We start from the raw sequence: 15,436 nt of genomic DNA, 5'->3' as shown, positions 1-15,436 counted from the left end.
CGTATAGGCTAAACACACTCCCTTCATATAACCGCGCTTTAAACCCGCTTGTCTGCCACCGGCCCAGTTCATTATCAAAATGGGGGTGCCATTAATGAAAGTGTTTTAAAGAAGTCGAATAACTGGGATTATAAAATATACATTTATCATAACTATTTCACAAAACCTGTGTTTTGCCATAAAGGACACATATTAGACGAACAGACTAAGCTAAAACAATTAAAAGAAAAACTGTGGCGTAACGGCCACCCCTCTATATTCAGTTTGTAGAGCAGCCCGCAATGTTATTTCGCAGTTTGATAGACAGTCAAGACAGTAAGGTGTTACGAATGAAATGAAATATATTATCATAAGAAAAATAAGTTTAGTACTTTTTAAACATGTTGCTCAATGAATGCAGTTTGTGAAAACTGTGAATAAATTGGATTAGGTACACTATATGCTGCTTGATAGTGTTTGATCTAAAGTCGTTACTTCCTTTGACCGGTGAGTGGTTTGCTATTGAAGGTTTAGCGTTATCTCTTAAAGTTAACGTTACATGTATGCGCGTCTTTATGATATGACATAAAGAATAAAACGGACTGTTTGCATTATATTTACATTTGTATCACAGATCTTATGCAAGCTAGCTTCTCATTTGGTAGCATATTTGCACATATCAAAACATTACGTTAGCATAGCAAGGTTTATAAACACTATACATATACAATAGAGATCATTTTAATATAAAAATAATCCTACTATGTAACGTCAAAACAAAAACAATACGTGTACGACAGGTCAAGTCGGCGTTGTGTTGAATGGCGAGTGTATCGTTCTATGGCGAAGCTGAATGTTTGGGAGTGTTATGATCTGGAGACCCGGGTTCAAATCCCGCTCTCGACGCTTTGTGTTGTTTACTAAATGGTTTACGAATTTGTTACCAGTTTCTCTTCGATTTTATTAAGTATCTTCATGTAATATCGTAATAATAATAAACTGACGTTAAAAAAAGGAAATGTGTGTTTATTCAAATGTTTCTTGTTCAGTAAAGGTGCTCATGTCGTCTTCCTCAGGTCTGAATCTTGCTGCCAGCATGAGTCGTCAGTGTAAGAGCTGTGGTGGAGCAGACATCGACACAGACCCGGCCCGGGGGAGTGCGGTATGCACAGCCTGTGGCTCGGTTCTGGAGGATAATATCATCGTATCTGAGGTTCAGTTTGTGGAAAACAGTGGAGGGGTGTCTTCAGCCGTCGGCCAGTTCGTGTCCGCTGATGGTAAGAGCTGTTCTCTTTAACCTAAACACAGTTGGGATCACATCATTCACCTTTTGAGGGGCACCAGTGGTAATGATCTTAAAAAAAAGTTTGCTAGCCAATTTGACTGATGTAATATATTATTAATTTCTTTCACAAAAAAAATAAATAAAAAATATCTGTGAAATTTGACAAGCAACAGGGTCACATTATGTAAAAATGTTCTTTTTCAGATTGATCATAGTTAGCAGAGGCCAGTACCACATCCTTCTAATACATTGCAAACTCACGATCAATTACACTTCAAATAATTTAGTAAAAAATATCTATTTTTTAAAAATGTTATTTAGTAAAAAGTAGTTTATTAAATGGACAAATCCCCAAAAACTTTTTCATGTGATACTTTTCCAGGTCAGCACCAGGTTGGTTAGTTCCAAGGTTGTAAATTATTTATGTCAATATTATTTAGAAGTTCGTCCTTTAAAGCTGCAGTAGTTAACTTTTGAAATAATATTTTTTTTACATATTTGTTAAACCTGTCATTATGTCCTGACAGTAGAATATGAGACAGATAATCTGTGAAAAAAAAAAAAAATTCTAGCTCCTCTGGCTCCTCCCACTGGTCCTATTGCTATTTGCAGAAATTCATCCGCTCCCTGTAAAAAACAACCAATCAGAGCTGCGGTCCGTAACTTTGTTTGTGTTCAAAATGTAGAAAAATTTATATAATAAGCGAGTACACCATTAATCCATTTCCAAACCGTGTTTTTAGCTTGTCCTGAATCACTAGGGTGCACTTATAATAAGTGTTTATATTCGGACTATTTTAGATTGCGTCGGGGGTACCGCGGCGGAGTAACCCAGTACCTTTGTGATTCTTCATAGACATAAACAGAGAGAAGTAGTTCCGGCTACGATGTTCTTCCGCAAGACGCAAGCAGTTCTGTTTATTAACTGCTAGAGCATCAAAAGTTACTCGCCGCAGCTTTAAGTGTAAAATGAGCATTTTGGTTAAGCATGCATTTGTACTAATCTGATCTTAAAAGTTTGTTGTTGTTGTTTTGTTAATTAAGGAAAAATAAAAGCAAATTTATTTGACAGTTAGTGATCACAATGCATTTTATTTGCAAAAGCAGTATGCCAGGACTCCTGCAGATTGAATGGGCTTGGATTTTTCCCCCTTGCACCATCATGTTATTTGTCAAATCTCATTGCACTTTCCTCATCATGACAAGAAACAATGTGAATCATTTGGATTCACCATTTAACATCGATTTTCTTTTACAGCCTCCATGGTCATCCTAGAAAAGAATGTGTGGTTTCAGTATTAGAATGTCAACTTTTTAAAATTTGACAAATTGTTAACAAATTGCTTATTTACTGTAGTATCACGTTCCTTAACTGTACATAATTTAGCAATGGAAAATTACCTTTTATTATTCCTTTATGAATGCTGGAACCATAACGGCTTCTGCTACCAGGGAAGAACAGGGTCCCTCTCAATTTGTCATATGATGATTTTACCGCCAAAAGCTTGTGATCACAAAGAATACGGCCATCATCAACTTCTTTTTGCTGTTGTGTATGCAAAAAAGATAATTTCTTTGAATTATCATTGTAATCCTCACACATTAAATTGTTCTGCTCGCCTACTACATTTAAAAAGCCTACTTTTTCCAATCCGTGCTTTTTAAATGGCTGAGCACTGCTTTCAGTGGCAAGTATGTGACTTTGCAAATGTTTTTGGCCCCATTCACTTCTACTTGCTTCAAGTTTTTTAGAAATAATATTTTCGGTGTAGAGAGAAGAATCTTTTGTAGATGGATTGTTAATCAACTCATTCAGATGATCAGGGGAGTGTTGAAAATCATCATCAGGACTGTAATTGTCCATGTAGTCTTTCAGGAAAAGCTGGTCACTCACTTCATTGCTATTTGGATTGTAGTTTGTTGGATTACTGATGGCAATGAGAGAATATAAAATGGAAGGCAAGGTTTCATTCATGACGAGTGATGCATTTTTTGATCCTCTGTAGAAAGCTGAAGCAGAACCGTCGTCAGCAATCATCACAAAATGGTCTTGTTTTTGACCACTCCTTTTCTTAGGAGTTTTCTGTGGGATGCCAACCAGGAAAGATTTGTAGTCTTTAAACAAGCCATCAACAGAGTTCTGCTGGCCTGCTGCAGGTGTCACAGATGGAGTGGGTTTGAGAATCGTTTGAGGGTTAAATCCGGCACCAGGTTGGTGTGGATCGGGAATATTGCTGGCGTGGGGTCTCTGTTCTGATGTCTTTCTGCCTTGGTTTGATGAGGGATCTGCACGGTGTGGAAGTCCTCTTTGCAGAAATGGTGTCTTATCTGTAGAACAGCAGTCTCTGACAGGCTCAGAAGGAAGGTTGTTTGGCCACGGTTTAGGGTCAAAAACAGAGGCCGTGTGAGAGCTGATAAGGTTTCCTTGTAGGTCACACAGCGATACAAAAATAAAAAATTAAAGCAATTCTTTTGGTGTATTTTCCTGTAATAGAAAGTGTTAGTACTAACCATTTACACCTGCAGTGTCTGTGATTTTGACCGTAGCAAATTCACGTCCTTCAAACAATCTGGATGTAAAAATCTTCTTAACAGAGTCAAGTGCATAGAAGCATCTCACAGTGAGCCTGAAATATTCAGAAGGAAAAGATGAGCCGATCAGAATTTTTTTGTTTTCAAAGATCAATCGTATTTAGCCCAATTAAAATGTTCATATATTGACAAATACCTAAATTTTGATTCCCTTGTAATGGCTGATTCCTGGTCAATTATGACACCTCCATCAGAAATGACCTCGTTTTCATACACTATGTAGCCATCACCAAACTACACAAGGATGCAGATTACATATTCATCAGTGAACAGATAAGCACTACTGCTTCAAAGTCAGTAAGTTTTTTTTATTATTCATACTTTTCAGCAAGGACACGTTAAGCTGATCAAAAGACATTTATAATTAAATGTTGTCCTTTTGAACTTTTTGTGGCCATCATAGGAATAAAATGCAATTTTAAATATGTACAGGTATATAGATATATGTTGGTAGTATATGTCAATTTATGCATTTACCAATAATCTAGTTCCACATGTGTCCACACCAAAAGAGAAGATGACCCGTGTCTCATCGGTTGCCTTGGGTCTGCAGCTTCTGTCTAGAAGGGTTGTGCTGTTAGGTGGCACTGTTGGCCAGGTTTTTGTAGTAGTTGCCACCACAGTCATCAGTCCATCTGTGGAACACACTAGAACAATAGAAATGATTGTTTATTAGTGAGATACCATCTTAAAGCTTATAAACCCTGTTGGTATTTTATGGTGTCTTGCCTGTTAGTTCTTCACTCTGAAAGTAACAGCGCTTTGTCGTTCTCTTGTGAATCTCCAGAGTCTTTGAGTCTCTTATAAGAATTTCAAAAGAGCCAACCAAGTTTCTCAATGTGATGTTCTGGAAAAACAGGAACCTAAAATGTTAGCTTTAAAAGTATGTTCTAGGTTTTAAATAATCATTTTTGAAGCACTTATTTAATATTTAACCCTTTTTAAACTTACATTTTTAATGCATTTACGTTTTTTCCCCCAAACAAAATTATTTTCAGATGCTGTTATAGCTCAAATTTATTATACTTCTGTTAAGTACAAAAGGAGATCTGAATGAAGACTGCCATGACATTATGGAAGTCAACATTATTTGAACGGCAAGTTTTTCTTTACCTCATAAATGTAGCCCGATGTGTAGAGTGGGACCTCCAGAGTCATACTCTGACTGTCGTTTTTCAGTATGTATCCCTCCTGTCTGGATAAGTCAGATGTGAGGGCTTGATGCCCCACACAGACCTCCCAAAGTCCAGCCTGCTTCGGATGATTTATTCTGAATATTATGCTCTGTGCAGTACAGACAGCACTGACATCAGGAGGGACTGAAGGAGAGGGAAACAAATAAAACTTAGATTGTCGGTCACTTGCATTTTATTATGTAATTTAAGGTCATTAACTCTTTTAAGACTTACAAGCATCATTAACATCTGCCACAACTGAAACATTGTGGAAAAATGTGTCGTTTCGCTCGATGATATTTAGAGTGTAGTTAATTTCTACAGAGTACTGGAGAAGTCCTTCACCCAAATACTGTCAATTAGAAATGAGATTTTTTTTAATAATAGGATAAATATACAGTAGTACAGTGGGAATGATAAATAAAAGAAAAACCCTCACCACTTTGTTAACGGATTTATCTTCAAAAGGAACCTTAACGATGAAGCCGTGGGTCCCATTGATGTGGGGGATTTTTGTGATGGAGTAATGCTGTTGAATGGCATCTGCTACTGACAGACAGTTCTCATTCAGCTTGATTGCAAGGAGCTCCACATCCGAAGCAAAACTACCAAGATATACAGTGAACATTTCTTCATGAGGCAAAGTTTCTATTAGAGGGGAAAAAAAACTAAATTAAAATAACACCTAAAATACACTTGCAATCATCTAGATCAAATAATCAGAAAAAAAAAACATAAAAAGGTGTTCTTAAATCACACACACATGAAATTTTTTGTATGTTATAAGTCATTTAGTTATGTCACTAAGCTGTTATTGGTTATCAGAATTATCTGCATCGGTCATAAAATCAATATCAGTCTATTCTATAATGGTATGATGATAATCTCACCATCTATAGTGAAAGGAATGCGAGGAACTAGTGGTGTCTCCATAACTTGTAGCTGACGATGTCTGATCTCTATTTCAGTATCATCCAGAAACACATGCGAATAGATGTGCTCATAGCACGGGAAAGCCTTGTAACTCTCTTTATAGACATTATTTTCGACTAAGCTCTGCAACAAACATGACAAAATATTGATTCTTTATTTCTCGTTTGCATAAATACACATTAGTTATTGGTTTGTCCAGTACAACATACCATTCTGTAACCTCCTGGTGCACCAAAAGGCACTGAAATGTGCACCACCTGCCCATCCTCTCCAAGTACGTAACCCATGGTTTTCCTGGTGGCCTCGTCCAAGAGCTGAGCATGCACACCCAGCTCAATACTCCTGCTTACAAACTTAGAGAAGTCCTGCACCAGTGGGCTCATGAATTTAGGAGTCCTCCAGTGCAAAATCACTCCATCAAATGAGCTAGGGGCTGATATATACACACACACACACACACACACTTACTTCATTAACAATAATTTCTAGAATTTTTCAGAAATTTAACATGCCCAGTGAGTTACCTATCGTACATGCCGCAGATGTGTCAAGCATCACTACAGCCCATTTCTTCCTGAAAAACACTGTTGCGTGTATCACCTCTACAGCAATTCCATCAATCTGAGGAAACAAGGCTGGTTTCAGCTTACATGTTAAAAATACCAAAATACTGTCATGGAGGTAACCTGCACAATTAACATTTAAAGGGACAGTACACAAAAACCTAAAATCTTAACGACCCCAAACCTTTGAACGGGAGAATATACAACACACACAGAATAGGTTTTGTATTCCATTAAGAGCTTCAGTCATTCTGGTTTAGAATGACTTAAGGGTGTGTAAATAGTAACAGAATGTTTCGATGTCAACTATCTCTTTTAGTTTGACCTGCCTCTGTGATCGTTGAATGTGTCTGATTGTAGGCAGAACGAAAGACCACCCTGTTTGGAGTGGAATCCAGCATGTATCCCATTCGCCTGGCGTCAGAGATAGACATCGCATCCAAGCTCTGCAAGTCCTGATTCATGAACATTATCTGCCACTCGGAGATGGCAGATCTCTGGGCCTAAATGTGGAGATGCAGAGCTGGCAATAACAAATTCAAATTCGCAGAAGTTCACACGCAAGTAAAGTGTCGATAAAAAAAAAAAACTTATTAAATAAATATAAATAAAGCGTCAAGATTTTACGAAAGCAAGAGCAGACAGCCAGGGAGTGCTGTGTTTATCAGATCTGCAGGGTGCATCTCTCGCCACAGTCACCTAGATTAGAGAAAACCAGATATTGTTGACCAGCTTTAATATTATTCATGTACAACTGTAGTATTTATTAATATTTTAAATGAGCTTTTATTTACATATTTTCAGTTCATTTCAATTTAAGATTGTCATTTTCCTGCGTTCTTATTTTTTAATACCCATGTTTACCTTTTTGAGTTTAAGTAATTTTAGTATTTTAACTTGAACCTTTTTTTTCTTCAAAATTCTCTTCATGTTTTTCATCAAATATATATTTATCTTATTCCAGCTTTATTTAAAAATGAACAGAAATCATAATAGTTTTAATTAACAATAACAACACCGCTTTGCACAGTCCTACCTCGATGTAGTTTTCTTCACAGAGGATCTCTTTTGAGGACCAGTCAACCGGCAGTGTGCAGTTCTCTGTGAGAGAGTATTTCTTCTCTCTCCCCGTTTGGTCAGTCAAAACAACATTCAGCTTGAACAGGAAGTTGCTGTCATTCTACAAGACATCATACAACAGAAAACAATGTTCTCAAAGTCATAATCAAGACTCATGGATCTGATGGTTCTAGAACTAATCAATGCAGTTTTGTCTTAGGACTTTTTTTAAAAGAAACTCTTGCCTTGTTTTCGGTGTGGCAGGAGAAATAGGAAGCTCTCAGAGATGCCAGGCCATTCAAGTTGTTCAACGTGTAGCCACACATGGATGCATGATCCTCATTAATAATTTGCACTCCATTTTCAACTTAAAAAAATATGTGCTGATATGAGAATTAAAATCTAATGTGATCATTTATGGTAGAGATCATGGTCAATCTACAGCACCATACCTACAGCCTCAAATCTTGGGACATGGCCTGTAAAGCCCACATCAACAGAAACCCAGAAATATCGATCACGACAGTCGGTCTCAATGGCACCTGAAGCATTAAAATTCATTAAAGTTCTGGATTTAACAAGATGTACCACAATATGTTAAAATGTCACTATAAACGGACCTTTTGGATCAGTGGTAATATAACTTCCATTCATCTGGCACAGTTGAAAGCACAGGAAGAGAAGCCTGTGATATATCAGTTCTGCATGTCAGTTTTTGAGATTCAAAATCTTGTTTTACATCTTGCATATTAATGCATATTAATGTGCAGTAAATTGGTCATAGAAAGTTACCCAAAGCAGAAGATAACATCCATGATTTGACAAAAACACTATTTTTTTTATATATATAATTGAGCAATATGCTACTAAGAGGAAAGCCAGCAGTGTTGTGGTTTATTTGTATCGTCCTGTCACTCTCCTCCGAGCTCCCTGACTTGATTATCAGTCTCAGGTGTGTCAATCAATCTCTATTGGTTGCTATAGGAACACTTGTGTAGAGATATTGGCACCCGATAGGTGTCACTGGAGTAACCATACAATGATAATGCTGTTTTTACACAGACATCCTCTGGGGTGCGCTAGAGCTGTATTTAAAGCCTCAAAATGTCGTCGGTAAATTACAGGCTTTTATTTATACACCTGTGTATATACTATAAACCAAAACTATTCATATTTAATGTATGTGTCTTATTTCAGATTGGCCTTCATCTTTAACACAATAAATAGTATTTTTTGTTTCTTTTTTTAGGTACTTCCAAAGCTCCGGTTTTAGGCAGTGGGTTCCACACAAGTCTGGGAAAAGAATCGCGAGCTCAGACACTCCAGAACGGTAGGCACAGCTTTATATTAGTCACATTAGTCACTGAATGATCATGGTTTATAAAACTTGCAGATCACAGTTCATCTTAAATTGAAAGGTCTTTTTTTCTTATGTTAAACTCAAAATAGGTGAATTTTTAAAGAATATCATGTCCACTCTTTTCTATACAATAAAAGTGAATGAGGATGGGAACTGGCAAGCACCAAAAATGAATAAAGGACCATAAGTGTAAAATAAAATAGCCCATATTGCTCTTGCACTAAATTCTTTATCTTCTGGAACAAAACCATATGATGGACTATCATTTAAATTAGCATCATATATAGTACCATTAGATGCATTACAGAGGCTATATTATTCTTGTGGGTGCATATTCCTTTAATATTATGTTTTAGTAAATTATTTACATTAATTTCTGACCTAGTTACAACTCAAGTGCTAATTAAATTTACATAATATGCATCTGCACTTTCATTGAGCTGCCTGATAAATGTCTTTGGTTTTCAGGTGTGTTGATTTAGCAAATATAACGCATAGCACTGAATAAATATGAACTTGTGTATATGAATCAGAGGGGCTGTGAGAGCAATGAGTTTTGTAGCATTATATTATACATTGCTCAATTACAGCTCTCTGTCCTGGTGCGTTTTCTGGGCTTTATTTTAGCTTTTAGAATCAAGGTTACCAATTGTATAAACACATGATTCAATTTCAGACTCACAGAAGCTTCTCATCAAAAACAGATCAAAAACTTTTGAAATGAGTGACACATAATAGTGCTTATGAATTTGTCTGGCAGGTAGTTTTAGTTTTAAAAGATTTTGATAAAGATTTCTGATTTATGAAAGTGTTCCTGTGGTCACAAGCACAAGATTTCATTCATTAAATAAGGTGTCCCATGTCCCTGCAGTGTGGTGGTCGTTATGTAATTCTGCTGTCATTCAGTGACCTGGCTGATACTCCAATGGCATGTGCTCTAAGAAAAAAAAACCTCTGGTATTAGACAGAATAGAAGGATTATGCTCTTAAAAGCTTTTAGAGTTATTTTTGGCCTGCCAACATGACACTTGACACTGCAGCTTCTGGGCTCCGCAGTTGGGGAACAAAAAAGTCAAACATCCAATTTAACATGTGTGTTTCTGTTTATACCATTGGTAAAAAGCAAAGCAAAGCAATAGTTTGTTCAAGTGTGATTATAAAGACTGTTGTTTACCAATTAAATGAATTAAATTCATTCCTAAACATTATCTATAAAAGCAAAATAAGGCAAATAGGTTTTCAAGGACCTCTTTGTCACCCCGGCTGGGTATCATTGAGTCCCAGTTTGAAAATCCCTGGGCTAAGTAAAAAGTTTAATGCACCTATGCATCTGCTAAACTCATTATCACAAATGTGCACATTTAGAGGACAGATTGATGAAAGCAGCTGTTTCAAGCATAATGAATGACTGGAACATGTCAAACTCATCAACTCCATCACATCTGTAGCCTTTCTGCACAGCAAAACAACTTTGCATGTATAAAATGGTAAAGCAGTCTAAATCATTCTCATTGTTTACAATGTGGGAAACTTCCACTGTGTGGGTGAACAAGGTCTTTTGCTAAGTGATGTGTTAAATCTGCCAGATAGCACACTGGACTGTGGATTTGAATATGTTAAACACATCCTATCCCAACGTGGGATTTCAGGGCAGACTGATTTATTCTGTGTCCAATAAATTACAACTGGACCTGTTTTGAGATCCTCTGCGAAGGAGTAAATGTATGAGTGACTGTAAAAGAAGGGAAGAGAGGGGCATGGCCTCATATGAGACAGTAAACAGCTGTTTTTCTTCCCGTTTTCACCTCCAGGCTCCATTAAAAGCCTGTCTGGCTGTGCACCGTTCTCATGACATCAGTGCTACTGGAAAACCAAACACCTGTGTGTGAAGTCATGCCTCCGTGCGTGAGCGTGCAAGTGTGGATCTGTGTATGTTTGCTCAATCTGATGCATATGTGTGTCCTGTCTCTAGGGAAACGACAGATACACAACCTCGGCAGCCAGCTGCAGCTGAACCAGCACTGTCTGGACACAGCCTTTAATTTCTTCAAGATGGTGGTGAGCAAGCACTTGACAAGAGGGCGAAAGATGACACATGTCATAGCCGCCTGCCTCTACCTGGTCTGCAGGACAGAGGGAACGCCACGTATCCTTCCACAATGATCCCTAGGGTGTGAAACCCAAGTTAAACACTTTGTGAATGATAATCCATGGAAGAAAGTGTGCACAATTGAAATAGGGTTAGGCACTTTATCCAAAATAAGAGTAAATCTCAAGTCTTTAACAGCAAGAATCCTTTAGCTCAATCTTGTAATCATGGGGTCAATGTATGTAAATAAAATGTGAAATTCATATATATACCTTTATATATGTATTTGTGTGTGTGTAATAAAATGTTTTGGTTGCTGTTATAGACGGTTTCATCGGGCGCACGCGCCTGGACCTAAGTTAACTTCCGGTCTGTGTTGTGTATATCGGTCTGGCTGCGGTGCCATCTACAAACGCAGTTAAAGGCAAGGTGATGAGTAGACTGAAGTTGGGCTCAGGTGGTTGTGCTGCGGGATGTGTTTCCCATACATTTATTTATTTTTGGAGACTCGCCACAATTTTAAAACTGATCGATTTTCAAAAAGGCTTCGTTAAATAAACAAGAGTAACGTAACATTAAGTAACGTACTGCACGTTTAATAATAATTCCTTACATTTATGTTTAAATATCAAAACGAGGCACGGGTGTTTTTATATCGCTGTATTTCTGAAAGAAGACTTGCATGTTATATGCGTGATAAAGCAGCGTGTGAGCGTACCAGCTCTGCTTCGTTTACAGCTGTTACTGGGGAAACCTCTATTTCTCGCGCTTTATGTCTATGCTTTAAAACATCTCCTGCTGGCAAATAATGAATTAGCATTTTCATTAAGTCCGCCTGATCCACACAGAAAACACATTTTGTTTGTTATCAAAAAATATCTACTCTAGAGGGACTTGACTGTTGTTATTGACTCTATTTGGAGTCTACCGGAAGTTAAGTTAGGTCCACAAAAGCGCTCACGCGCATTAACGTTTGTTTATGTTGATGCCGTTGAAACCGTCTATAAGCAACTAAATTAATAAGCAAGATTTCTTTGGTTAGCCAGTTTCATCAGAAGTTGGACCAGAACCAAACCAGCATAAACCAACCTGGACCAGCATAAAAATTCATGCTGGTCTATGATATTTTTTTATTTTTTTTTATCAGTCCATACTATCCCTAGGGAAAACCTGGTTTAGTGTCTGAAGGGACGTGTCAGGATGTAAAAACAATAGTGCTGCAATATGCTGTGAGAGAAGAAAGAGAGGAAGGGGAAGAGTGTTTACTCCACCTTTCTGAATCTCAGAGGATGTTCCCTGGAGTAAATCATGGAAAACAGCCCAGATTTTCAGTCTCTGTCCTGGTTGTGTACAACAGCTACTGAAGTGACATTTATTTGACCCTTCCTTGTGAATACTGTTGTGGAAATGTGAAACTTGTTTGAGAGACTGAAGTAAAATTCTAAGTGATAGTTGAAGGAAATATCACTCCCCTGTCCCACATTTTAGTTTTTCCTCCAACCTGTCATGATTCTGTCCTCAGATTATGTGTGTTTGAGACTCGCCACACCTGTGTTACAACATCTGAGCATCTTGATAGTGTTACAGCACTGCTTTCACTCTCACAAACACATGACATGAACCATCCTATGTGTCTGTTTGGGTCACACCCAGATCTCCACTCTGCTTTTGTGTAGCGTCAGGCCTGCCCGGGTACCTGGTGTGCCGTTTAGAGTTACCAAAGGAGAATTGTTACCTGTCTCTGAATGGGGCTCTTTCAGATGCATGCTAAGATACGGTACTTCACACTGAAGAGCAGACACAACAAGTCCTGATGCGCTTACAGTCCACTACTTTACAGACCGCCACACCCATTCCAAATATTTTCCTGTTTTGAAACGTGCACTGTTCATCTTTGCCTCATCAAACATCCATGCATTTATCATATCGTTGTGATGTAATAAACGCAATTTTTTGGACAACTATATAATTTTTAGTGCTCAACTAAATTAAGTATTTAAGTATTTTAAAATAATTCTTATTTCCTAAAGTATTTATAGATAGTATCTTGACTTTCTTCTTTTAAATATTGGGATTATTTAATTTGAGCATTATTAAAATATCTCCATATTCTCAAATTTCTGAATTTTCTTGTTCAGTCTAGCCATTTACCAGTGTTTCCATATTTTTGGAGTGTTTCTAGCAGCCTCACAGCTTGTTTATACAGGTCCTTTAAGGTGAAAATTGGCTGTTTTTCTGCAAACATTGATTCAGCGAGCTTCACTGACCTGATCTGACAATTGTTGGGTAGACAGGTTATGATTTCAGATGCTCATCATCAGATTCTTGTTTTTTGTTTAGTGTTTTTGCTTAATGGTACATTTCTTACATAAATGCCCAGTTCTAAAAACAGGGATCCCTTCAAATGCATGCATCTTACATAGTACCATGTTCATAATTTCATAGGTTTTGAACAATGTGTTAAGTGCAACAGCATTAATCAGGAATAAGGTGCAATCACATCAAATTCAGTTCATAAAGAACTTTAAAGAAATGTACTAAAAATAAATTACATAAAGATAGAATATATATATAAACAGTATTGTTCAAAATAATAGCAGTACAATGTGACTAACCAGAATAATCAAGGTTTTTCATATATTTTTTTATTGCTACGTGGCAAACAAGTTACCAGTAGGTTCAGTAGATTCTCAGAAAACAAATGAAACCCAGCATTCATGATATGCACGCTCTTAAGGCTGTGCAATTGGGCAATTAGTTGAATTAGTTGAAAGGGGTGTGTTCAAAAAAATAGCAGTGTGGCATTCAATCACTGAGGTCATCAATTTTGTGAAGAAACAGGTGTGAATCAGGTGGCCCCTATTTAAGGATGAAGCCAACACTTGTTGAACATGCATTTGAAAGCTGAGGAAAATGGGTCGTTCAAGACATTGTTCAGAAGAACAGCGTACTTTGATTAAAAAGTTGATTAGAGAGGGGAAAACCTATAAAGAGGTGCAAAAAATGATAGGCTGTTCAGCTAAAATGATCTCCAATGCCTTAAAATGGAGAGCAAAACCAGAGAGACGTGGAAGAAAACGGAAGACAACCATCAGAATGGATAGAAGAATAACCAGAATGGCAAAGGCTCAGCCAATGATCACCTCCAGGATGATCAAAGACAGTCTGGAGTTACCTGTAAGTGCTGTGACAGTTAGAAGACGTCTGTGTGAAGCTAATCTATTTTCAAGAATCCCCCGCAAAGTCCCTCTGTTAAAAAAAAGGCATGTGCAGAAGAGGTTACAATTTGCCAAAGAACACATCAACTGGCCTAAAGAGAAATGGAGGAACATTTTGTGGACTGATGAGAGTAAAATTGTTCTTTTTGGGTCCAAGGGCCACAGGCAGTTTGTGAGACGACCCCCACACTCTGAATTCAAGCCACAGTACACAGTGAAGACCGTGAAGCATGGAGGTGCAAGCATCATGATATGGGCATGTTTCTCCTACTATGGTGTTGGGCCTGTTTATCGCATACCAGGGATCATGGATCAGTTTGCATATGTTAAAATACTTGAAGAGGTCATGTTGCCCTATGCTGAAGAGGACATGCCCTTGAAATGGTTGTTTCAACAAGACAATGACCCAAAACACACTAGTAAACGGGCAAAGTCTTTGTTCCAAACCAACAAAATTAATGTTATGGAGTGGCCAGCCCAGTCTCCAGACCTTAATCCAATTGAGAACTTGTGGGGTGATATCAAAAATGCTGTTTCTGAAGCAAAACCAAGAAATGTGAATGAATTGTGGAATGTTGTTAAAGAATCATGGAGTGGAATAACAGCTGAGAGGTGCCACAAGTTGGTTGACTCCATGCCACACAGATGTCAAGCAGTTTTAAAAAACTGTGGTCATACAACTAAATATTGGTTTAGTGATTCACAGGATTGCTAAATCCCAGAAAAAAAAAAATGTTTGTACAAAATAGTTTTGAGTTTGTACAGTCAAAGGTAGACACTGCTATTTTTTTGAACACACCCCTTTCAACTAATTGCCCAATTGCACAGCCTTAAGAGCGTGCATATCATGAATGCTGGGTCTTGTTTGTTTTCTGACAATCTACTGAACCTACTGGTAACTTGTTTGCCACGTAGCAATAAAAAATATACTAAAAACCTTGATTATTCTGGTTAGTCACATTGTACTGCTATTATTTTGAACAATACTGTATATATATATATATATATATAATGTTTTGTATTACTTTTTTTTTAAGGATGCTGTTATCAGTATAATTTTATTGAATTAAAGTATATCAGCAGTTTTTGAAAGTGGTTCATATCTGTTCTTGTAGCATTTAAAAGATAAAGACTGATGTCAGTCATATAAGTATAAATACTCTCTGTCTTTCATGGCAGGCCG

General features: G+C 37.4%; 2 protein-coding genes across 3 annotated transcripts in view; one reads left to right on the top strand and one right to left on the bottom strand.

The window, feature by feature from the left end:
* The first annotated feature begins 273 nt into the window (after positions 1-273).
* LOC113063354 (transcription factor IIIB 90 kDa subunit-like) overlaps positions 274-15,436 on the top strand; it is a 58,071-nt gene continuing 42,908 nt past the window's right edge. Inside the window, exons 1-4 of the mRNA XM_026233667.1 lie at positions 274-486; positions 1,056-1,256; positions 8,836-8,916; positions 10,919-11,092. Of these exons, the coding sequence (XP_026089452.1) occupies positions 1,076-1,256; positions 8,836-8,916; positions 10,919-11,092 (436 nt within the window). The 5' untranslated portion in view covers positions 274-486; positions 1,056-1,075. The remainder of the gene's footprint in view (positions 487-1,055; positions 1,257-8,835; positions 8,917-10,918; positions 11,093-15,436) is intronic.
* On the bottom strand, positions 2,167-8,615 carry LOC113063351 (uncharacterized). 2 transcript variants are annotated; one of them, XM_026233666.1, is made up of 20 exons: positions 8,379-8,615; positions 8,207-8,271; positions 8,039-8,128; positions 7,832-7,953; positions 7,564-7,707; positions 7,155-7,226; positions 6,857-7,030; positions 6,489-6,585; positions 6,174-6,397; positions 5,922-6,087; positions 5,471-5,679; positions 5,266-5,383; positions 4,970-5,175; positions 4,586-4,703; positions 4,334-4,503; positions 3,993-4,090; positions 3,776-3,891; positions 2,907-3,688; positions 2,666-2,810; positions 2,167-2,536 (listed from the first exon to the last, which is right to left on the bottom strand). In XM_026233666.1, exons 1-20 carry the CDS (start codon positions 8,399-8,401, stop codon positions 2,532-2,534), a joined length of 3,144 nt encoding a protein of 1,047 aa, XP_026089451.1. In that variant the 5' UTR covers positions 8,402-8,615; the 3' UTR covers positions 2,167-2,531. The 2 variants fall into 2 exon arrangements, with proteins under 2 accessions (XP_026089451.1, XP_026089450.1); XM_026233665.1 differs by having other exon boundaries at positions 2,666-3,688.

The sequence above is a fragment of the Carassius auratus genome, chromosome 45 (genome assembly GCF_003368295.1).
Source record: "Carassius auratus strain Wakin chromosome 45, ASM336829v1, whole genome shotgun sequence".
Classification (NCBI taxonomy): Eukaryota; Metazoa; Chordata; class Actinopteri; order Cypriniformes; family Cyprinidae; genus Carassius; species Carassius auratus.
This window is presented reverse-complemented; position numbering and strand designations above follow the sequence as displayed.

Bases quoted from the DNA above. Each gene is read 5' to 3' on its own strand.
- LOC113063351 (XM_026233665.1), bottom strand. From the start codon at position 8,401: ATGGATGTTATCTTCTGCTTTGG. The intron at 8,272-8,378 runs GTAACTTTCTAT...GATATATCACAG, and splicing joins GATGTTATCTTCTGCTTTGG to GCTTCTCTTCCTGTGCTTTC. The intron at 3,689-3,775 runs GTTAGTACTAAC...GTGACCTACAAG, and splicing joins AGACACTGCAGGTGTAAATG to GAAACCTTATCAGCTCTCAC.